At 41.6% G+C, this 23,893-nt stretch overlaps 1 protein-coding gene across 7 annotated transcripts in view; it reads right to left on the bottom strand.

Annotated features, from left to right (window-relative positions):
• Positions 1-23,893, bottom strand: part of NEK11 (NIMA related kinase 11) — a 192,454-nt gene that overhangs the window by 83,137 nt on the left and 85,424 nt on the right. For all 7 annotated transcript variants that reach the window (XM_074312832.2, XM_019725963.3, XM_074312833.2 and 4 more), the window contains 3 exons: positions 22,024-22,143; positions 19,354-19,447; positions 14,252-14,366 (listed from right to left, as the gene is read on the bottom strand). In XM_074312832.2, coding sequence (XP_074168933.2) covers positions 14,252-14,366; positions 19,354-19,447; positions 22,024-22,143 — 329 coding nt within the window. The remainder of the gene's footprint in view (positions 1-14,251; positions 14,367-19,353; positions 19,448-22,023; positions 22,144-23,893) is intronic.

The raw sequence follows: 23,893 nt of genomic DNA, 5'->3' as shown, positions 1-23,893 counted from the left end.
ACCTTCTGGGCCAGATACCACCAGAATGCCCACTCCAGGTTTCCTCAGACTTTTGCCAGCCCCATTATTGGTGCTGGTGGTACAGCCACTGCCAAGTTTGCTGCCAGCTTTGGTGCCATTGGTTTCTTCTGGGTTGAGTGAGACGTTGGATATTGCTAACCAGTTGCAATAGTCTTTCCCCTGAGTGAGGCTGAAACCTCAGTTTCCTCCTAAACATAGCTATCTAGAGAGCCACATCCTGTTGACTGAAAGTGGCATGCAAGATAAATGTATTTGCTGTTCCTTGTCTATTGCTTTTTTCCCTTTGTATGCTGTCAAGTTTTGTTATCAGAAATAAACATTGAAACGGCAAAGTGGAAAAAAAAAATTCTAGTTCATGGTAAATTTTGGAGAGAGAGTCTATGATTCAGCCCTAATTAATCAACTTAAGTCCAGCACTGAGTAACTTATATCCTCTACACCCCTTTCCAAGCCCTCTTCTACAGGATGGAGCTGGTTGGTCTGGTCACAGCACTACCTAGCTCATGCCACTCCATAAACTTTGCTCCTGAAAATTTGTACTTGAAATAATCTCTTCAGTCCTCTTTATACTTTGGAATTAAACCCATTCTTTCAAAATTATTGGTGATCACTTTATTGTAGACATACTTATTTCCTAAGATTCTACATTCCCTGATGGCATAAACACATATTTTCCGAAGTGGCTGGCAGAATACCTTGAACTTAGTAGATCCTCAGTAAATATTTGCTGATTTATATATTGGTGTAGAAAGCTAAATATAATCACAAGGTAGTATGTGATTAAGAGTAGGAAGACAAAGTGCTATGGGAGTTGAAGGGTGAGGAAAAAAGAACAAAACACCTGTCTGGACTAACTATGAGAGAGTCTATAAGTCTTTACCATTAACCAAAATTAGTAATATAGTAGTAAAATAATTTTAAAGAATTATTTAGCATCACAGCAACTGTTCTGAGTGCTTTATATATGTTTTTTTTATTTCTCAAAACAACGCTGTGACATAGACACTGTTCCCATCTTACAGATGAAGAAACTGAGGCACAGAAGTTTAGTAATTTGACCCAAATTATATGGTTAGTGACTGGCAAATCCAGAGCTTGAACCCAGACAGTCTGATTACAGAACCTGCTCTCTTGATAACTACATGAAAATTGGAAAAAAGGATTCATGTTTTTACAAGTGAAGGACATATTCACGTCCCAGGTCTGCTGCAACAAAGTACCACACACTTGGTGGCTTAAAACAACAGAAATTTATTCTGTCCCAATTCTGGAGATCAGAAGTCTGAAATCAAGGTGAGAATAGGGTTGGTCCCTTCTAGAGGCTCTAAAGGAGCATCTGTTCCATGCTTCTTTCTTAGCTTCTGCTGGCTGTTGACAATTCGTGGTGTTCTTGGCTTACAGATGCATCACTAGAGTCTCTAACTCTGTCTTCAGATCATCTTCTCAGTGTATATCTGTGTCTGTTTTCTCTTCTAAGGGATTGTCATTGGATTTAGGGCCCATCATAACCCAGAGTGACCTCATCTGACAATCATTACCTCAATTACATCTGCAAAGACCTTTTTTCCAAATAACGTCACAGTCTGAGGTCCCAAAAGGACATATCTTTTGGGGACCACAATTCAACCCACTTCAGGAAGTAATTAAAGGCTGTTGGGTAGAGAAAAACTTCACTGTAGGCTCACAAGGGTAGAACTTATGTGTCTGGCTGGCTTATGACTATATTCTGTATGCTCTGTTCCCAGCAGAGTAGGTGCTCAATAAATAGCTGTTGAAGTTTGAATGTTGATGAAAGTGGTATTCACAGAAAGCTTTGCGGAAGGATCTGAAAGCCAAATTAGTACCTGCAGCAAGAAGATGGGTCAGGATACAAAGTTACCAGGATACAATGGCGCCTACAAAGATAATGACCATGGGAAATCTCTAAAAGGAAGAATTCCAGAATTCCTAAAAGGAAGCCTAGAAAGAAGGAAAAAACAAACAAACAAACAGGTGGTTTTGAAGAGATTTCTATGGAACCAGACAAGGCAAAAGCATTTGAAGCTCAGTGTCGTGCGGGAGACCCGGCGGGGTCTCTCGTCCCGCTCCCCACACAAGAACGCAGGATATGGTGAGGCCAAAAAGGAACACCCATGGAGCCATAGGTAGGGGAGTCATACCACTATATTCTCTCTGGCGGCACTATACTCTCACTGGAGGCTGGATCCACACTGTCTGCAAACCGCCATCCGCGCTTGCCAGCCCAGCCGCCATCTTCTTGCTAGCCCCATTCTCCTCTTCTCTCTCTCTATCTCTCTGCTAGCGTAGCCACAGCAGTTATATTAGTGGCCAATGGCTCACTGGTTACAGCTGACAGCCAACTAGCCACAGCTGATGGCCATGCAATCACAGTTGATGGCCATTTACTACCTGAGCCAGCACCTGTCTATGTGAGGCCGAGAGCCTGGAAACTACTTTCTGGGGCTCTGCCCCCACACTCAGAGAGGCAAACTGCCACTTGAGAGAATAGAGTCAATTATAATCAGTCTTTCAGAAGAAAAAGAAACACCACTGGCCTTTTTTAAAATCACTACAAAGAATATAAAATTTCAGTCACATAGGAACCAAAATGAACAGACATTGCTTAGACCACACAAGCACATCGGAGATAGGAACTCACAAAGCACGGTTCCATATGCCAGGCTATGTGCTAAACAGACCATTATCCAACCAACAATAGACAGGAAGCATACCACATAAGACAGCATTCCCGGCCTGCTCTTCCCTGCTTCAACTGTCAGGCCTCACCTGCCTGTGTAAGCCTCACGGACGCAGGTTTTGGTAACTTGCTCCACGGATGTCACTAATGACTGTTGACTATTTCACTTGACCTTCACCTCTAATTAAATTCTCTCCCCTCTTTAGTTTTGTGTAATCTGCTGGCTTGAACACTTCCGATTCATTAACATGATCAACTGGATTTCAATAAATATAATTTGTGTCCTTCACTGGTAAGGAGGGAATTGTTATTAGATAAAGTCTGAAAGGCTTCTGGGGCTTCCACCTGCCATATGTTTAGTCTGAGGCTGTGTAATGTTATCACGGTACTGGGCCCGGATACATTCTGGAGGCAAGACGGCAACCAAACACCTGTCATCATTTCTTCCACTTAGCGGAAAGCTGTCTTCTATTTAGGAGAAAATAACTTTCACTCGGCTGAAAGTATTATGGACTTGGGGCTGGGTCCCAGTGCAACACTAATTCTTTCATCTTAACCTCTTTGCACCTCAGTGTTCTCATGTACAAAAAAAGAGTTATTAATATGTGTTGTCAGTATTTCCCAACTAAGAATTAGAAAATGAGGAAAACGGAATGTTTTGTGAGTTTGATTTTCAGACAGTTGAAATATAAGACCTGAGGACTTCTGAGCATACACAAGACTGAGCCTTGGTCCCTCAAAGTGGAGGGTCACACCCAGCCTGCCTTCCATTAGAGCAGAAATTCCAAACCCTCCCCACCATCTTGATAAAATAAATGACATCAGAGGCATATCCTGTGGCAGTGGCAGACCCAAGATAAAAGCAACACTGACCCTCTAACCACAACTCCCACTTTTCTCTCGCACTAAAAACAAAAGGAATGGAAGTTATATTATTAGGGTAATCTAGAATCTGCTCCAACTAAATTTTAAGAAAATCTCTTCCAAATTTCAGAAAATTCTGAAGACACTTTATAGTTGTTTACAACATATGGTAGTCAAAAAATACTGTTTGAACATGTCACTATGCTACTTTTTGGGCATGCCCTTCTTTAAAATAAATATGGCCTGCTTATCTCACCAGATTCATGGTAAGAATCAAATGATTTAACTACACACAGAGAATCATATCTGGACTATTCTAATTCCACGTGTAGCCCTAAGGCAGGCAAAACCATACATTCATCTGAAATGGGCGCAGACTTTTCCCTATCTTAGAAATCTATGCTACAGAAAAGCAGCCTGAGGAAATTTCTTTACATTCTAACGTAAGGGAAACTAATAGAAAACTCAGAGCAAGTTATTTAAAACCAGGAAGTCATTTACACGAGCATACACCCACCAAGTAAAGTGCAGAACAAATCCATATGTATCAGACACACTTCCTGATTTCATTACAAACCCAGAGCACAGGTCCATAAAAATAACGGCATGCGTTTCCTGCAGGCATCGCCAAAGTCAACATTATGCCTATGAAGCTCTATACTTTAATCTACTGAATTTGGCCTAAGTCCCAAACGAGACAATGGTGGAAAACCTAATGTATATTCTTGCCCTTATTATGCTTCTTAGTACAAAATATATTTGCACTTACAATGTATTTAGAGAAAATAGCTGGAAATTTTAGCTGTCAGTTTATGGGCTGGAGATGGCTGGCAAAGGAGCATCTTTCAAAGAAAGAATCTGTTCCCAGGTTCTACTTCTGGGTAGAAGAGTGACATCCCTGACTGACCAACAGGAGAACACACATATTTGCAGGGACTTGGCTTTGATTCTAGGAGCTGTCTACAGTCTACAGTCTTGACAAAGAAGATAATTTTTCTTGGTACTAAAAGAACATACCCAGATGGACATAATTAGACCATAATTTGGCAGGTGGAACTAACCAACTTGAGTGATTTTTATAGTTCTCATAAATGCAAAAAAATCTATAGCAAGTAAAAGTATTATATTCCAAATCATACTTAATTCATATTTATAGTGACAATATTTATAAGCTATAAGTAGAAGGCCTTCAGGGTGGTTAAAAACTGAAACATTATTCAGAACCAATTCAAAGATTTTATGTGGAGCTTGAGAAAACATGCAGCGTGCTTTGATACTGCATTCTTTTAGTAAGAAATTGTTGTGCACCTTCTATGTTTCATGTGCTGTGCTAAGCTCCTTCTCTACCATCTAATTTATTCCCCACTTAACTCCCAAACTGGGTATTATTATTATTCCCATTACACAGTGAGGAAATGGTGGCTTGGAAATATTAATTTTTTTTCCCCAAGTCCACACAGCTGGTAAATGGTAGAAGCAGGAAAAAGATAAAATCTGGCTCCAAATCTTTTTGAAATACACCCGTGGCTTCCAGTCTGGTGCAGTTTGGTGAAATATCCATGGATATTCCAAAAGTTTTAGCTATTCTTACTTTATTGGAGGTCAGGTTACTCTAAGTCAGAGAAATTATCGAATTATAGACCGTTTATCCAAATACTCCTTTATGCATCTCAAGCATATAGAATGACTCAAGTTAACCTTTGTGGCATCTATCGAGGGATACCTCTCTGATCTCCTTCCAAGAACTTGCTGAACAGCTAGCTGCAAGGCGTGCAGCGGGCTGACAGCCTCCGACTACAGCATTTGAGAATCTGTTGAGCATTTGAGCTGGTAGAGATGGTAGGGTACAGCATTTCTGCCCAATGTGGGGTTCGTCATGGGAAGTCTTTGATCCAGAACGCCCCAGGGGGCTGCCTGAGGCACACACTGAACTCTTCCTACCCACCCCCCTTCCTTGTCATAGGTGTCAGGCTTGCATCACAGTCTGAAGACTCCTATCTGCTCCTGATCCCACTCCCATTACTCTTGCAACAGAAATACCCTCAGTACATCTGTTATACTTCTAAGTCTGCCTTAGTGTCTGCTTCCCAGAGGACCCAGATGACACAACCACTGAACAATATTTTCATCAAGAGAGCCTACCAAGCCTGTTAAAAAAACAGAGTAATCCACCAACCAGTATTTGCTCATGCTCTGTCATATGTAAAATACCTGGATTCCATGGGGAGACTAAGCTGCTGCAAACAAAAAAGACAAGTGTGTACCTATAACACAGACTATACTTTATAAAACCCTTTTCTTCCCATAATGTGTACATTTAGCGAATACATTAAGGCATCTGGGAGAATTACCTTATGGTAATGTGACCACTTCTATTAAACTAAATACTATTCTACAGTTATTGCATAAGAGGAAACCATATTTTTGCACTGTTGGTGGCTTACATAAGAGATTATTTAAATGCAGGGTTATCTACAAAGAAAGAGGCAATGGCTACGGGACTCAAAAAGCATGCCTGGAAGATTTCCATTCCCATGTCTCTGAAACCCCTTTATTTTTCATCTTTGCAGTATCCATCTGGTAAAATTAGATTACCATTAAGAAGAAGGAGAAAAAAAATTATAGGAGAACACCAAAGTACACAAATTAGCCTCTTCGGACAACTTGTTATTCTATTACTTCCTCAACTACATTAATCTCTGTGAGAAATATACGCTGTTTATGACAAAAAGCATTATAAGAACTATTCCCTGGGTTTAGTCATTCATCCAACAAACGTGTACCAAGCGGCAGCTCAGAGCAGCGACTGTGTCGGGAGGGGAGCACACAATGACGACTAAGGCAGGCGTGGCCCGTGTTCTCATTGGGCTACAGGCTAGCTCAGTGCTTTCCAACCTTTAACGTGCATCGGAATCACTGAGACTTGGTTAAAAATCCATCTTCTAGCCCAGTACTTCTCAGGTGGGGTCTGGGAGTCTCTGTTTTAACGAGTTGTCAGAATGTGAGTGACGCTGGTCCTCAGACGCGCTCTGAGTAACAAGGACCGGGCTTGTGGGCTCCCAGCTGCTGTGCTGTGACACTCCCCCACGTTGTGAGCACTTCTCAGGGGTGCCATCAAACTTGAAACAGGGAATACTGTCAATGTAACAGGAGACATATACTTTGACTGTAATGCCTATTGGGTGGAATTTTGAGCTGAGAGATCACTGACTGTAGGAGTATGATTTACTGAGAGTAAAAAGTAAGAGGTGAGTAAGAGGGGTGACATCAAGATGGCTGCAGAGAACGATGGAGTTCTGGGAACAGGTGGGAACGTGGCCCGTGAGCATGCTGGTGCAATCAGGACACTGACCCACTCTCCTCATCAATGACACACAGGGAATGGGGCCAAGGGAAACAATAAAAAATCGTTTACCCACACCCTGCTGTTTCTTAACCAGCAGTCACTTTCTAACCCTCTTGAGTATACCACTAACATTTCTCACGCAGGGTGCCATGAACACACAAAGGTTAGTCTTGTTCAAAATATGTAATCTCACAAATAAAAGGAGGCCAAATATATAACTGCAGATCATTTTCTCATAAGCAACTGCTTATGCAAATTGTTTACTTATTATATCTTAAAATGAGGTCGTGGGGAGATAGAGGGTAGAGGGAAGAAGAGGAGTTGACTTAATTCTATGCTGTTTGGAGCCAGGAAATCAAGCCATGCAGAGGTAAGCTGGGGAAGAGGAGCTGGGTTTGTTCATTTCCCCTAAATTCAAAGGAGAAATTAACCTGAGATATAAAAGTGGTCAAATCATTTTGATCTCTACAACGCTAAATGCTCAGGAGAAAAATGCAAGGAAGGACTGCAGGCACCTCAAACTCATCTACAAACATGTACTTAGCCAGATATTTAATAGTCAGAAGAAACTCCCATTAGGAATTTAAAGCCAGAAGGAGACAGCCGGGCCAGTCAAGGTATTAGTAGGAAAGGCTGATCAAGGTTAGCTGTGAAGCTGGGTATGTAGAATTACCCTGCACATTCATAAAACTGTATCCTGACCTGTGGACACCAATGCACAGAATGGGAAGATGAATTTATGAAGAACCGATCTGGCAATGTCAGAGACAAGCCTAACTGGTGAGCTGCAAATGCTGGCAACGTCACAAACACACTTTCTGTAGACAGACGCAGAAGAATGACTGTTTAAGAATAAGCCAAATTCATTATACTCCTCATACATAAACATACTATTACGAAACATGACAATTATTTTCAACCTTTTTGAAGGTTTCCTATTTTTATGTTTGAATTTTTTTTTTTTTTTTAACAAACAAGAGAAAAAGTCAGAGTATATTGACAAAAGGCATTAAATACTACGGTTCCTTGCTGGAAAGCTTTTTTTTTTCTTTTCCGGAGACATGCTATTTCACTTCAAAAAACAAAAGAGTTTGACAAGTGAATCTAGGAGGTAGCTGATACTGATGTGGCTTTCCCTGCCACAAAACAAAACATAAAGCCCTTTTACAAAGATCAGGGAGGACAAATTTAAATTATGCCTATCACAAATACCTAAAGTCTGGCCTAAACACCAAAGCAAAAGATTTCAATCACTTCGACACAAATTAACACATGACTCACAGATGGTTATGTGACTGGAAGCAGATACTATCCAATGTTGCTGTATCAGTTTTCTAGGGCAGTTGAGCTTCCTTTGGATATCGTAATGATGCTCTCTAGGTGGTGGGCATGTGAGCCCTGAGTACAGCTGTGAAACTTGCACACATGAAAAATAATTTCATCATCTAAAGGAAAACCATGTTGTGGTATGTCCAAAATGCTGCCTGCAGCACGCATTGTATGAGGTTTTAGCCTATTATACCAGGGGTGTCAACAAAATGTATACGAGGGGACACTTTGCCAATGTTGCTAAGCAGTAGTTCACTGTAATCAGAAGGGTCTAGATGCTGATGGTAACCACTTTGAGCACCTCTTACAACTGCAGAAGTCAAACGTGACTTGTATTCATCTTTTGTTACCGGTATATATTGAGCATTGCAATTTTCATAGTTTGTCCCTTTCTTAAAATAGGTATACATTTTTTGGCACCCTCTTTATTTTGTATTCTATCCTACTTTAAAGCTATCATTCATTCATGGGCTGGCCCGGTGGCTCAGGCAGTTGGAGCTCTGTGCCCCTAACTCCGAAGGCTGCTGGTTCAATTCCCACATGGGCCAGTGGGCTCTCAACCACAAGGTTGCTAGGTTCGATTTCCCGCAAGGGATGGTAGGCAGCACCTCCTGCAACTAATGATTGAACACGGCACCTTGAGCTAAGCTGCCTCCCAAATGGCTCAGTTGGTTGGAGCGCATCCTCTCAACCACTAGGTTATTGGTTCAACTCCTACAAGGGATGGTGGGCTGCGCCCCCTACAACTAGCAACGGCAACTGGACCTGGAGCTGAGCTGCGCCCTCCACAACTAAGACTGAAAGGACAATAACTTGGAAAAAATCCTGGAAAAATACACACTGTTCCCCAATAAAGTCCTGTTCCCCTTCCCCAATAAAATCTAAAAAAAAAAAAAAAAAAAAAAAGCTATCATTCATGCTCATTTAATTTTCTGCTTAATTGATTAATTCCAAACCTGAATCACGATAGGCTGAGTAAGGCCACTTAAGGATGCCCTCTGCCTGACCAGCAGGGCCCTTGGTTTAATAACTACTGTATAATTTATATACAGTTAAGGAATGGACCATGGAATCACATACAGCTTTCCCAGATGAGAAACTTATTTTGAGATGTCCATGGGTGATGCCTCCCTTTATGAATAACTGATGTTCTGGGGACTGATTTTCCTCTTATTTCTATTATGTCTGCTGAGGACACAACAGTGAAGTGGTTGGTTGGGCAGGTGTTATTCTGCATCCAGTTTAATTTTTCATATTAGATATAATCTTTTGAATTTCAGTTAGAGGCACCTACCCAGTTTGTCACGTGGAAGGAACACTCTAAATTATTAAAAATGCCTCAGGGGGAGAGTCAGGGCATCTTCATTCAATATTAGATTCATTCTAATTATCCTCTTGAGCTCAGAAAATTAGGGAGTGACTGCAGGAGTAAATACGAGTCAGGCGGAAACGCAAATATAACTCAGTGGAATACGTGACAAATCTGAAACAAAAGCACCATCGATTTATATTTATAAATCAAATCCTTAAGACAGCTAAAGCTCTGGAAACGGTGGGACATCTAGGAATACAGAAGTGACTGCTGGCATTTGGTCTTCTTTTCTGAGGGCTAACGAGCCAGGCAGCTCCACCAGCTTCTCTATCTGGGCCAGAATTTGGAGTCTGAGCTATTGTTCTGTGTTCTTTTATGCTCAGGCTGCTTTCGTGGGGACTGGGTCCTGCTGGTCTGGTTCCCGCCACACCAGTGTGGGTCCCCCACTATAAAGGCTGACAAGAGGAGCTGAGGGATCCCAGACCCTCATCTGTAAGTAGCCAATTTTCTGCCTGAGAGAAGGCCCCCAAACTCTGTTAGCACTCATTATGGAAGACAACGTTGTTGTGTTGACATTAGAAGAAAGCCCTGTGATCATTTTCAGGAGTAAGGACTTTGTGTCCTAAGTAATAGGACTCCTTCCCAGCTGGTTTCACAACCTCACCCAAGTCTCTTCCGGCCAGTCATTAGCTACAAGAAAGACGGAGGGGCATTAGTTATGATGTTTTCTTTGTTTTTTTCCTGGGTATCTATGTTTTTTTAAATAATTAATTCTATTGAGGTATAAATTATAGACGATAAAACGCACTCATTTAAAGCATAGGTATATATAGAGTTCAGTGAGTTTTGACAAATATACACGTCTGGGTAACTATCACCAAAACCACGGTATCAAACTTTTCAATCACGACAAAACTTTCTCTTGTGCCCTTTCAGAGTCAATTCCCGCCACCACAACCCCCAGCCAACCACTGGCCTCATTTCCATCACTATAGATAAGTGCTGCAACATTTCGAACTTCATAGAGGTGGAATTATTCAACATGAACTCTTTTGTTTGAGGCTTCTTTCACTCATCACAATGGTTTTGATATTCATCCATATTATTGTGTGTATCGACAGTTTGTTTCTTTTTATTGCCAAGTAGTATTACATTGCACAAATAAACTACAAGTTTGTTTAGACATTAACCTGTTGATTGACACTTGAATTATTTCTAATTTTTGGTACTCTGAATAAAACTGCTAAAAACATCTGTATACAGATCTCTTGTATAACGGTAAGTGGAATTGCAGAGTCAGTAGACGTTTTCTTTTCCAAAAATTGAAACCATAAAAATACACCATTGTCTAACAGAGTTCAAATCACCTGATTTCTACTTGTACATTTAAAAGCAAGGGATGACACCATAAGTGAGAGCAGCCCGCAACTTGAGAGGGCACGTGGACATCCTACGGGCAAGCAGAGTAGGACCCCCTTGGGTCAGAGCTTTGAGCACAGCGAAGGCACTCAGGGCTTGCTCAAGCAGAGACTGAAAAGGAAATGAAAAGGTGCCAGCTGCTCAGGCTGTGAGTGGGCAGCCAAGGACTACTCCAGTGCAGCCTCCACATGTGAAAGGCTGGGTTGAGAGCGACGTTCTGGGTGGGCCTGGGACCCAAACGTCTCAGGCTATTCCAGCTGTGCAAGAAACGCTTTTTTAAAATTTTTCCCCTTAAGAAACGTTATTCTGAAACTGAACTGTGAGTTGCTGAGATAAGGCTAGAGTGCAATGAAGTGCCTGGCAAAAATTAATAATGTGCAAGAAATCATCAGCATTACATATAAGTATTTAAATGGGGATCATTTCTTTAATTTTCCAGTTGTGCTTTCTCATATGATTATAGTGGCTATCCGTGACTTTGGCTAGATTAAATCAGCCGTAGTCCACTAAATGCATTACAAATGTAAATCATGTCTTACCCTATCTTCTTTCTCTGCAACTAACTCCTTACATCCCAGAGGGAATTTTCCAATTCAATATCAAAGACTAATTAAACATTTGGTATAGAAGCTTTAAAAAAAATGACTGTAACTTTATTTCACATATACATGCTAGATAAAAAATAAACAACAACAACAAAAACCCTCCTCTGGATGCTGAAAGTTTGGAATCAAGTTCTTCTAAAACACAAAGAGAATGGGAAAACAATGAACCACTTCATGGTTCATCAATAAATTAAAGTCTGTGTCAGACTTTCATGATTAAGCTGTGAGATCACTAATCACCTTGTAGTTGCCTACCATTCTTCTAATCAATCATCAACCCAAAGGTTACATTTTCATAGTTCTAAGTCTCCCTTTTCAATTTAATATATAAGGAAGAACAGAATTCAGAAAATATGCACTTACAGAGAGGAATAAATAAGGGAAATGTTTAAAAGTATTTTACAAGGGTTTTGGCAGAATAAAAGTACCACGCATTTTGGATCTTACAGCTGATTACAGACATCTAAGAAGTTTCCTTAGAGCTCATGCTATAAGGAGGTCAAAGGAGAAGATTTCACCATTGCCGGTTTGGCTAATAAATCAACACACAGTCTACCATACCGAAACCTCCATGCAAAAAAAAGAAAGAAGTAAGTAAGTAAGACACCAGCTGGAGTCTCTAGCTACTACAGTTCACAATAATTAACAAAGAGACACACAAAGAATCTCTGCCTTTTGAAAGTCCAATGCACTTGACGTGTTTGTCTGTTTCTCGCAAATCTATTGCTCTTACCCACTACCTCCAAATACATACACTTTGATGGAAATGGAAAGGGTGATGCACTAGAAAGCAGAAGTTTTAGAGTCCTTGAGCAAATTATTTAATATCCTTTGCTCTTATCTATAAAATGAGTAATAAGCACTTGTCCTACATGAAACCCAGAGGCTGGGCCCAGACTTGTTGATCCTAGATCACCCATTCAGCCTTTGACCTGGGGCTTGCTCTCTGTAGATGGCAATGGCTCTGCCCTCCAGCAGAGCACAAGCAGTCCGTATCCGTTGCTGCTCAATGACCTAAGTCTCAGGAAAGAAAAGCCCATGGGATATTCCTGCTTGTGGAAAACAACAAATAATATGTAAGAGTTTAAGATACAAATCCACCTGACATATACATTTGTCAGTGACGTCGGCTACCAGGTGGCTCCCACAACAGCATTTTAAAAGTTGGCAAATGCGAACCTAAAGAGCTTGGTCTCCTTACAGCTAAAGGAGGCAGCACAAGCTCTCATAGCTCCATCGAAAGACGTCAGATGCAAATCTGGGCTGAGAGGATCAGTCCATCCAACCTTCACTACCTTCATTCTCAATTTAAGAAAAGGATTCAACTACTGCCACAGAGAGTTGTTACACCCCTGTGCAGCCAAGAGAATGTATGTCACAGATCTCTGCTACCAGGAGCATAACTAGCTAAGGGCCCAGCTACGGTGCCCCCAAATCCATGCCTACATTCTCTCGGAGGCTACTACACCTCCCCACGGGCAACTGCCAGAGTGCAGCAGGAATACCCAGGCAGGCCTCTGAAGGCTGACTTGACGTAAGGACTTCTGATGCCATTGGCTGCCTTTGTCTGCCTCAGCAGACCAGAACACGACCAACAAACCTCCTCTCTTTTCACTTGAAATAAGACTGAATCATGCTCTTATAGTTCTCTCAGCCTTTTGCAGCCCCTTTCCTATTTCCTTTTGTACAGGCATTTCCCCTAACAATATCTTTGCACTTTTAGTCCCATCTTGGCATCTGCTTCTCAGACGTCCAGACTGACACAGCCTTCATTCATTTATTCATCCATTCACCCATCTATCCATTCATCCATCCATCCATCCATCCATCCATCCATCCATCCATCCACCCACCCACATACCCAGGAAATACTCGTTGAGTGTCTACAACATGGTGGCACTCTGTCCTAGGCACTAGGGAGAATGTACAAGATTGAGAAGACACCCATATTCCTACCCTTCTCTTCAGAGTCACAGCCTGCTTCCCTTTCCTTGGCTCATACTGTATGCTGGGCACTGAGCTAAGAGCACATCACACGTCTAGTCTTGGTTTTTCCCAGCAACCCTTAAAGGAGGTATTATTCTTGTTTCCTGGATAAGAAAACTGAGACCTAGAGAGAGCAAGTTGCCGGGGCTTCCCTGACAGCCAGCTTTTTTTCACTCCAAAACTCATGTTTTCAATCATTAGGCTATGATGTATTCCTCCGATTTGGGTGACAGCTCTGAGTACATCTTTTTCTGCCAATGACTGTACATCCAAATAGTTGATTTTCCAAAGCCTGACTTCAGTTTTTTGCTTTAAATTTATGAGGATTGGGAAACCACTTACAGAGGAGAGAAGCAGTGCTTCAGGGCACTCACTGTCACACACTGTCCCAAAGTCAGGTTAACGACAATGCTGTTTAACCCACACAGAAGAGGTCCTTCCCTGGTATGAGCTTCTAAAGCACCTTCACTATTACGAAGAAGATAGGAGAGGACAGACAAACCCCTTGGCTTCTCTGCTTTTCATCCTGGTCTCAACCCAGCTCTGGCAAACTGATGGAAGGGGGTCACATACAGCCAGGGCTTCTCTCAGAGGCCAGCCAGGCCTCCCGCAGGGCCAGCCACACCAACCCATGTGTCAGCTGAAAGCACCCTTCTCCTGCAAACACATACCATGATCTCCAAGGTCAGCTATCGTGGCCTCTCCTCTTGACTCAAGCATGCTGGGGTCCAAGGAAGGAATGAGCTGAGACTCAGGCAGCTTCTCTGAAGTTGGGCCATCAAATTCCTTGTGGAAGACAATTAACGATTCATGAGAAACTACCAAATATGGAACAATATTCTTGTTTAGAAGACTATTTGGAAACAAAAGCCTGCTAATCCTCTCCTTACATATGACAGCATTTCAAATTTCAAGACGGCAGGTTGGGATAAGAGAAACAGCCTTGAATCAACTCGACATGTGACCTTGGGCAAAGCATTTAACCTCCTAGGGCCTCAGGTTCAGGGCCATGACTAGGCTGAGGCAAGCGGAGTGCCCAGGGTACGGAACTGAAGGTGACACTGACTTCCAGGCTCATACAGGAGCAGGACTGACCTGCAGCTGAGGACAAGTACCTTCTTCAATTTTGCACCCAGGGTGTCACACTTAGTTCACCCTAGTCCGGCCCTGCTCAGAGTCCTCATCTCAAAATTACAGGTATTGGTGTAGATGTCTTCCAAGTTCTCTTCTAGCTTTAAAAGTTCTGTGATCTATGAATTCCAATTTCCTAAAAGAAAGAGATCTAAGAGGCCACATGAAAGAATTCAAAACTTCAAAAAAATAAAAAACAAATTTCTCAAATTAAGTTATTCTCAAAGTAACTATTAATAGTTACTTCAAAAAATGGTTTTGCCTTTTTTCCAGGTGTGTGTGTGTGTGTGTGTGTGTGTGTGTGCTTATGACCTAGAGCTAATGATGAATTGATCTATTTTCCTTGATAAATATACCTCATACTCCAAAAGTGTCTTCTTATTAAAAACAGAAAGTTCAAACTAATCTTAAATGAATAAATAAAACAAAGCTGTGACACACTGGTGTAGCATTGGTGAAAATACAGTCAAAATATTTTTAAGAAGTCCATTTAGTGTACTGTATAATAATAGTTGCATGAGATGAAACTGATTTGAAATTTCCCAGGATCAGTGATAGCACACAGAGAACTTTAAGAACAGAGAACACTGGCTGTGTGAAACGTGTTTTTACGTGTACTTCAGAAATTATTTGAAAATAAGTATTTCGACTCTCAACTGACTTTGATTTGCTGAGTTTCTCTTTGAAGAGAAGAGACAGAATTGTTATAATTGCTTCTCTTAGAAAAAGAAGGACTTGACCTCATCTTTGACCCACGTTACTATTTCACGTATGGAGACTCGACCTGCTATGCACTTTTCACAGAAACCCAATTTTGACACCTTCACACGTGTATACGCCACTGGATAAAAGAAAGACTGGGCTTATTGTGTGCATGACGGTATCTACTTGTTTTTCAGCTACCATCCTTTAAAGAAAGAGTGCCTAACGTGACTCTACATTCAACTATGCTTCAAGATTTCAAAGTCCCAATTCAGCCAAGCAGAAAATGTCTGCCAAAATAAAAAGCCCTGTCATTTAGGGTCTGAAAAACAAAATAAGCCGCTCTCCTAAATGCCTCAAAGAATTATTAAAACATGTTTAAGAGGTGACATATTTAGCCCATTCTCTGCCCTAACTCTGATTCTGTCTCCTACAATTACTTTTGAAATATAAAGTGGTTTGCTTCAGCTGGCACGAGAGATGGAGAAGGAATAGAGAGTAGAGCTCCAACGAGGTCAGGGAGAAATGAAATCATAAATACGTGTCTGGGCAAAGACAGGAGCGTTTTCCTCTTCCTTTTCTCCTTCTTCGTCACATTTTTCTTTAGCCTCTTGCATTTGATTAATTCAACTTCTTATATTTTGTTGCATCTTTTTCAGCTCAATCTCTTTCCTTGAGTATTTAAAAGCCTTCAATCCCTCTGTTAAATGTTTGGCTTCCTGTGTTCTCCCTCCTTTGTTCTCTGCATAGCATTAAACGGGGCTCACTATTGTGCCTGTGAATATGATAAAACTTGCCTCTTCTCTGCCTGGTCTCCCTTCATTCTCCTCCAGCAGCGAACAAGGAAGCCTTCCCTCAGGTCGCTCCTCCTTTTCTTCCATTCCCATGAAATGCTTTCCTTCCTAAAGCTATTATAAGCTTTATTCCTCGGTGGCTTTTCCAGGTCTTCCTTTATCTGAGGTGAGCTACTTCTTTCAAGAGCCACAATTTCTGCCCGTTATTCATCAGCGTGTGATTCTGGACCAGCAGCGTCGGAATCACCAGGAAGCTTGTTAAGAATGCAGCCTCCAGGCCCCATCCCAGGCCAACCCAATCGGAACCAACAGTTCAACAAGACCCATCGGTGATTCTGGTGCATTTTGAAGTTTGAGAAGCTTTGTTATAAGCCCTAAGAATTCGGAGGAGGGTCAATCGATTGTGGATCTGAGAGGTCAAAGGTTTTTCTGAAGAGGAGCTGACATTTGAAAGAGCAGATGGGATGCTATTGATGGGCCAGAGGGAAATGGTTGATGTAATTGCACAAAAGAGGGCAAGAGACCTGGGGGTATTAAGCAACCCTGTCTGCAGAACTCAACCAGCTAGAAGAGGATTTACCTTCAGGAGCAAAGTATCTGCCTAGAGCATTTCCTGCCCCCACCAACATGCAAACTAAGGAAATATGCAGCTGGGAAGTTCAGGGCCAAAGATGTTGGTGAGACTAAATCTTAGAGGATCAAAGAATGAACCAACATCTCTGGCCATGACAGCATCAGGCACTTCACTTCCTGTTCCCTCTGTTCCTTGCTGATGGAAAGGGGATGGAATTGGGAAGAACTAGGTAGACACTGTGGAAGTTATAAGTGGGGACTTCATAAAATCTTTGTGACAGCCTCTTTGTCTAAGTTGGGCCAAGATCTGGACTCATGTCTGGCTCGCATATTCTGCGGAGCAATGTATACGCGTAGCTAACAAAATCTCCCGAGATTCTGCCTGCACTATGGTCTCAGTCTTTTTATTTGTATTTTTTTTAAGTGTGTTTTTCCAGGACCCATCAGCTCCAAGTCATGTAGTTGTTTCAATCTAGTTGTAGAGGGTGCATCTCCCAGTGGACTATGTGGGGATCGAACCAGAAACCTTGTTGTTAAGAGCACCGCGCTCTAACCAGCTGAGCTAACCAGCCGCCCTCGGGTCTCAGTCTTAAGTTCCTTAAAGATCCCCCAACGGTTTGACCCTGGTTTATAGGAGGGACAGGACCTAATATTGTGTAGTTGTTTAACACTGATGATAATCGTACCAGAAATGAAAAAGAATCCAAAAATGATTATTATGAAGGGTCAGTGAAGCAAAGCAAAAAAGTAAATTATCAGACACTAAAATGTAAGATCATACTTGAAACTACATTTTTATTTGCCATATGGTAATTTCACGAGTAAAGAAAGTTATTCAGGTTATTTCTTAATTGGAGTAACATTGCTTAATGACATTATATAATTTTCAGGTGTACAAGATTATAATTCAACATCTGTGTACTCTAAAAATATTACCATATCTGTACTGCTCAATTTCCAATCTTAGCGGATAAAATCCCAGGTGTCCCTAAATATTCCAGAAAAAAAAAAAGTCCCAGTTTCTATCAGTAGATTGAACAAGTAGTTTACATATATTAACAAACACAAGATTCTTATGTCAGACTTCCTGGGAGGACCTGTGGGAATTTGCAGTTCTCAGTTCTGTGGGGAAGAAAGCTGACAGACCTAAGGAAGACAACCCACCTCCACAAGTTATCATTTCAGGGCCTAGAAAATGTCTGGGGAGCTGAAGAAAGGCACCCAGTGCTCAGAGGGCTGTCAAGTGGTGACATCAAGACTCTTCTTCGGGTAGGGCTCTGACAGCACTGCTGACCCCATGCACTTCCAGCCAACAATTCTCCATTCACCAGGTTCCGTGAGCAGGAACAATCCCATTTCCCATGACTCTGGGGCCCACAACAGACCCCACAGCTGGCTTCACATCACAGAGTGGGAGATGGATAGAGAAAGGGCAGTGGGACTGAACACATATCACCAACGTCCCCACATTGTCTACTAAAGGGTCCAACAGAGGGAGACGCTTAAGGTCAGAGGAGATTGGCCCCCCTTTCTGGTCCAACTTTGGATTTTCAGAACTCTAAAGCACTCACAACCACTAAATAATTGAGAAAGGTGAATAACCTCTCAGAGCGAGGCAGAAAACCAGTGTTCCTAGGCTGTGCCTGGCTAAGAGTGAGTGCAGCTGGGGGCTCCTGCATGCCCCCGGGTTCGGAGCCCTCTGATTACTGAGTTACAGCAGAATGAGCATCCTTGGACTTCAGGGATCATCCCCAGAGCCTCAGGGAGCTTAGAAGAAATCTCCCTCAGATGCAGGGATCTCCAATGAACAAACAGAATTTGAGGCAGTGAAGTTCTCCATAAAAATGACCCCTTCCCAGGACGCTTTTACCAGAAGAGCCAGGATTTGGTGTTGATGTCTGTTGTGCAAATAGGACCCTGAAGAAAGACTACATTAAGTATCACAGCCTACACCAAGGCCTATGGAGATATTTTTAACCATTAGAGAAAATAGTATTTGCTATCCAGGGGTTTGAGATGCAGAGGACATAAATTTGGAGTGCATGCCATGTGGATTTGCCACCTAATTTATTATTGGACATCTATGGTAATTCTTCAAAGTTGGAATGGGATTATCAACACAAGACATGATATGGATAGGGGAGAGAGTAAAAAAGGGAAAGAATAAAAAAATAAGTCAGAAAGAACAATGGACTGAAGAGATAAAGAAAAAATAGCCTGGCTGAAATTCAAAATGAGATATACACACATTTGTTCTGCAAAGTCATAATTTTAACTCATCAACTGTTTATTCAGCACTGATTAAGTTACCTTGTGCACAGTAGGCATTCAGTATTTGTTGGGTGGATCAACTGATCCATCTCTAAGTACACCTGCTTTGAATTAGTGTAGTCATTAAGTGTTGGCCTACACTCTAAAATGAACCCCAGTACATCCTCCTGGAATTGGGCAAAGTTGGTCTGGATGCCTTTAGTTTTCTACCTTGTCCCTTTTCCTACCCAACTGGCCACATGAATCTGAAAAATCTGAAGCAACAGAAGGTTTTATGTAAAATTTGAAATAAGAGTACTTACATGGAGTATGTCAACAGTTAGCTGCTGAAAGTTCCGAGATCTCAATTCTTGCATTCGTTTGTTATTTTCTTCATATTTTTCTTCCACAAGCTTTCTGCAAATAGAAAGCAAATGTAGAAAAACAGCCGCAATTTGCTAAAAGCACATCGGTATTATACAGGTAAGTGTGCTCGCTGTTTCAACGGGCCAACCTGGGGTGTTGGGAAGGCAGACCAGCGTGTCTTTCTCTCACGAGGATGGGTGTGCGGTGCAGCACACACGTGATTCTCTTTTAAAGCACTGCACACAGAGGATGCTCTGGCTCCTGATTTATCCTTACAGCTCCTACAACGCAGAGAAGACAGTACTGGTCCCTGTGTGTCCTCTGCTCATGGTGACAGGGGTGTGTGTCTCCAATGCCCAGCACAGTGCCAAGCGCATACTAATAACTCAATCACTGCTTTCAGGTGAACTAAACACACAAACGGGAAAATAAAGCTGCATTTCAAAGAATTTACGGAAAGGAATATGAGAACCACTGTGGAGTGAATTTTTCTCAGACACATTTACTTTGTTTCCTCAACTACAGGAGAGTTGAATTTAATAGACCTGCTACAAAACTGGAAGAAAGATTTGAGTTCTGGTGATTACTTGTGTGCTAATTTATACTTAGATTGTTTTTGAAAAGTCATTAAATATCCCTGTGGTCAAATTTTCTTTTCTATAAAATGGATACATCATAACCCTTCTGACAATAGAGTCATTTTCTAGCTAAAACACATGACCATCCTCGAAACCTAGAAATAATAAAAAACAATTCAGATGCAAGTCATTCATCAAATCAAGACCAAACTTAAACAAGAAAAATATCAAATATCATGTAGAAGATCTATGATTTTCTTTTGTGTATAAAAAAGTTTCAATCTTAAAATAATATCTGAAAATGTGGATGTAAGTAATTAAATAGCCTCTGTCATGCAGGTTCTCTGGTCCCACTCCCTGCACCAGAATGCAGGACATGGTGAGGCCAAAACGGAACACAACCCACGGAGCCATAGATAGGGAGTCATACCACTATATTCTCGCTGGCGGCTGGTTAGAGACACAGGAAGCAGGAGCCACACGATCTGCAATCTGCCATCCGCTTCTCCTCTAACCAACCAACCCCACTTGCTAGCTGAAATCCGCTGTCTGCTTCTCTGCCAACCAACCAACCAACCAACCAACCCCCTAGCGTAGCCACAGCAGTTATATTAGTGGCCAATGACTAACCCGTTACAGCTGATGGCCACCCTGCCACAGCGAATGGTCATCTGATTACAGCTGATGGCCATTTACTACCTGAGCCAGTACCTTTCCACGTGAGGCTGAGCCTGGAAACTGCTCTCTGGGACTCTGTCCCCACAGCCCCTTTCATCTGTTCCTGTTAGAGATTTAATTCTCCTTTTTCCCTCAGCCAATGACATGAGCCATGATAACCTGAACATATTGCGTTTTCTGAGGTCTTAGAAACAGATTTGGCAATGGGAGTTGATGCACTGGCTCAAACAATTTATGTGAATATATTTTCTCAGTAAAACCCACACTTAGTGGTTTCCAGAAACTAACTTGTACTGGGCTCCCAAGATCAGATTGTGTACATATCTTCCCGACTGAACAGTGAAATGATATCACGTCGCTGGTTGAAATTGTCCATTGCAGAAGAAATTACACCACAGAAATCTGCAGACAAATCAGCAGCCACTCCCCACCCAGCCCTCACCTCACAATCCCAGAGGGGGCTGCTAAACATTATCAGCACACAATGGCCCATGAGCACTTTGAAGGAAACTTTTCCTACGTTTATTAGAGAAAACATGTCTTAAGGGAAAATAAGCTCACAGATTCTTATTTGGTTCATCATGATTTTCATTGTAAGTACAAGGACACCTCTAAGTCATTTTTCAGCTATGTTAACAAGGTCACAAAATGAAGAGATTTGAGTTTCAGGTCTTTCCTGACTCTCTAGTTCTTGGTTGGGGCTACTAAACTACCAAACAAAATTGGCAGAGGAAGAAAGAAGAAAAATTAGGAAATTGGGTAATCTACAACTGCAAAATCTGTCTTTGACAAATTGGGAATCTGGGGCTCTTTGGAATTCCCTTTTTTCATGTAAATACTCTAATTACCAGTGTCATCTCCCGCCAGTTTCACTGGCCTGAGCACAGACTTTCCAAAGGGCTTCACTTGACAGAACAGAGCTGTTTCCAAACCAACAATTTCTTGCCAGTTACATTTTTCTCCCTATAGATCAGCTACCTCTCTGGGCAGAGGGGATGTAGCAAACATCCGGGGAATGAAGACCGGATACTGAAGTCACTTTTTCACCCTCTCACTGGGGTATGTACAGAAGGCGTCAGCAACAATGAGGCTTCATTTGGAGGCTGATGGTATTTTTATCACTAGCAACCTCCCTGATATGCAATCTTTCTTTCCACACAAGAACGAAAACCTGATGTGAATAATGCCAGGCATCCAATAACCATCTATGGCTCAATAACCATCTTTTGAGGGAATGAGTGAATAACTAAACAAATGCATGTGTAATGGGTATGTGCATTTTGATTTCTTGTTTTGGTTTTGTTTTTCTTCAGTAAATTCCTTTAGAGCCCTGGGAAGTGGCCCGGGGCACCCTACGGAAAGGCAGCTTACTTCAGCTTCCCGGCTTTCTCATCAGCTGCCTGGAGCTTCCGCAGCCGCATCCTTTCTCTCGGTGTCATTTTCTGCACTTCAGAGAAGGCCCGCAGCGTCTGTAGGTGGATCTTTTTTTGCCTAGAGACAATAAAGATTCCCCACACAGAACACGTCCCAAACATGCTCAGAAAAATTACAGAAATATTTTACAGAAGTATCATTACACGACTAAGAGGGGAAAAACATCTCGAGACAGGCCAGACAACAACTAATAAAGTCTGGGTTGGTAATGAGCCAACCAGGACTGCGGTTAATTGGCAATATTTTTCAAATTGGATTTTTGTTTAAAAGCAAATTATGTACTTTGCAAATTTCTGCTCATTTCACTGCCTATGGCTGGTTTTTATAATGTAAGACAAATTAGGATCTTGGTCATTAAGAAGTAAATAGACAGGCAGACTAATTTGACCATGTGGATAAAACACAATCTTTGGAAACAGGCAGGGTTTGAATACCATATCCACCACTCCTTAGCTCTATAGCCTTGGGCAAACTACTGAACTTCTCTGAGCCTCAGTCTTCTCATCAGTAAAGAATGGGCAATAGTGAGTATTACATGAGATAATGTATGTACAACGTCTAACACATAAAGAGTATCCAAAATGATAGCATTATAATAGCTAAATTCTATGGAATATGTTTTATAGTCTAGGCTTAATGCAGTGGGTATTTTCAGGGCAGCATGGCATTGTGGTTAATTGCACAGGTTGCTGTTCTCTAGGCTCAAATCCTACGTGCCCTTGGGTAAGTTACTTAATGTCTTTATGATCATTTAAAAAATAATAATCAGACTACCTACTTCATAGGGTTGTTGTGCATTTAAATGAGTTAACTCATGTACAGTTGTCATAAGAGAGCCAAGCATATGTTCGCTACCCCCAAAATGTTGGCCGATATGATTAAGAGCCCCTTTCTTTATTTAAAGAAATGTGCTGACATTAATCATGTACTATAAGGTCTGTAACCACGTTCTCAATGATATTTGGTTCTGTGCCTGGCTTGGTTAGGGCCCAATATTACAGAACATTGTGAGAGACACTGAGAAAATCATAATGATTATTGTAGGCAGTTCTCATCCCTCCAGAACACTGTTCAGACCATAGCCTCCAAGGGCTATGCAGTTTTCAGGAATACACATCCCTTATTTTGTAAGACCAAATAGATCTCCTTAAAACATAGTCAGAGATCTTGAAAATAGCCGTGATGATTTGAAATCAATGTTTCATAATGTGAAATACCATCCAAACAACTGGATTCTAGCACATGTTAATTGTAAGCAGCGTCAGGCAAACTATGTAATAGCAGTGCAAAATGATAACTAAGATTAGTCTAGCGTTTTAAAGATAAGTGACCTACTACTCTCACATCTCTAGTTAATAGCACAAAATAAAATTAGAAGTTTCAGATTGTTGAAGGAATAGGTAGTCACCCAAGAAAACAAAGTTATCGGGGTGTGCCTATGTTACCCCCTGAGGTGTAGTCTATTTTAACTGGAGATCATGCATTAAACAAAGACTGAATACTTTTGATGGACCAGTTTCCTCAGTTTGAATGCGAAGATGGAAAACAAACATGGTGTAGTTCGGAAACTACCGGACCAAGTGTTAGAGAAGTGCTGTTTGTGCTATTTGGCCTTGACGATCAGGCTAATGAGGGCTGCTATTCTCATCACTGTCTTGCACAGCTCTGGGCAGGGGCTGCCATTCTCATCGGGTCCTTACAAAGTTAAATAGAGAGTTCCTTCAGAAAAATTATAGATTTGGTCTTGGTAAGTGGTGCCCCCTGGAGTTGTGTTACCGGGCTCTGCCACTCTAACGGGCCCTGTTTC

This window comes from Rhinolophus sinicus, chromosome 5 (genome assembly GCF_057876585.1).
Source record: "Rhinolophus sinicus isolate RSI-liver-muscle chromosome 5, RSI-T2T, whole genome shotgun sequence".
In the NCBI taxonomy this organism is placed as follows: domain Eukaryota; kingdom Metazoa; phylum Chordata; class Mammalia; order Chiroptera; family Rhinolophidae; genus Rhinolophus; species Rhinolophus sinicus.
Note: the sequence above shows the minus strand (reverse complement) of the source record. Positions and strands in the feature narration are given on the sequence as shown.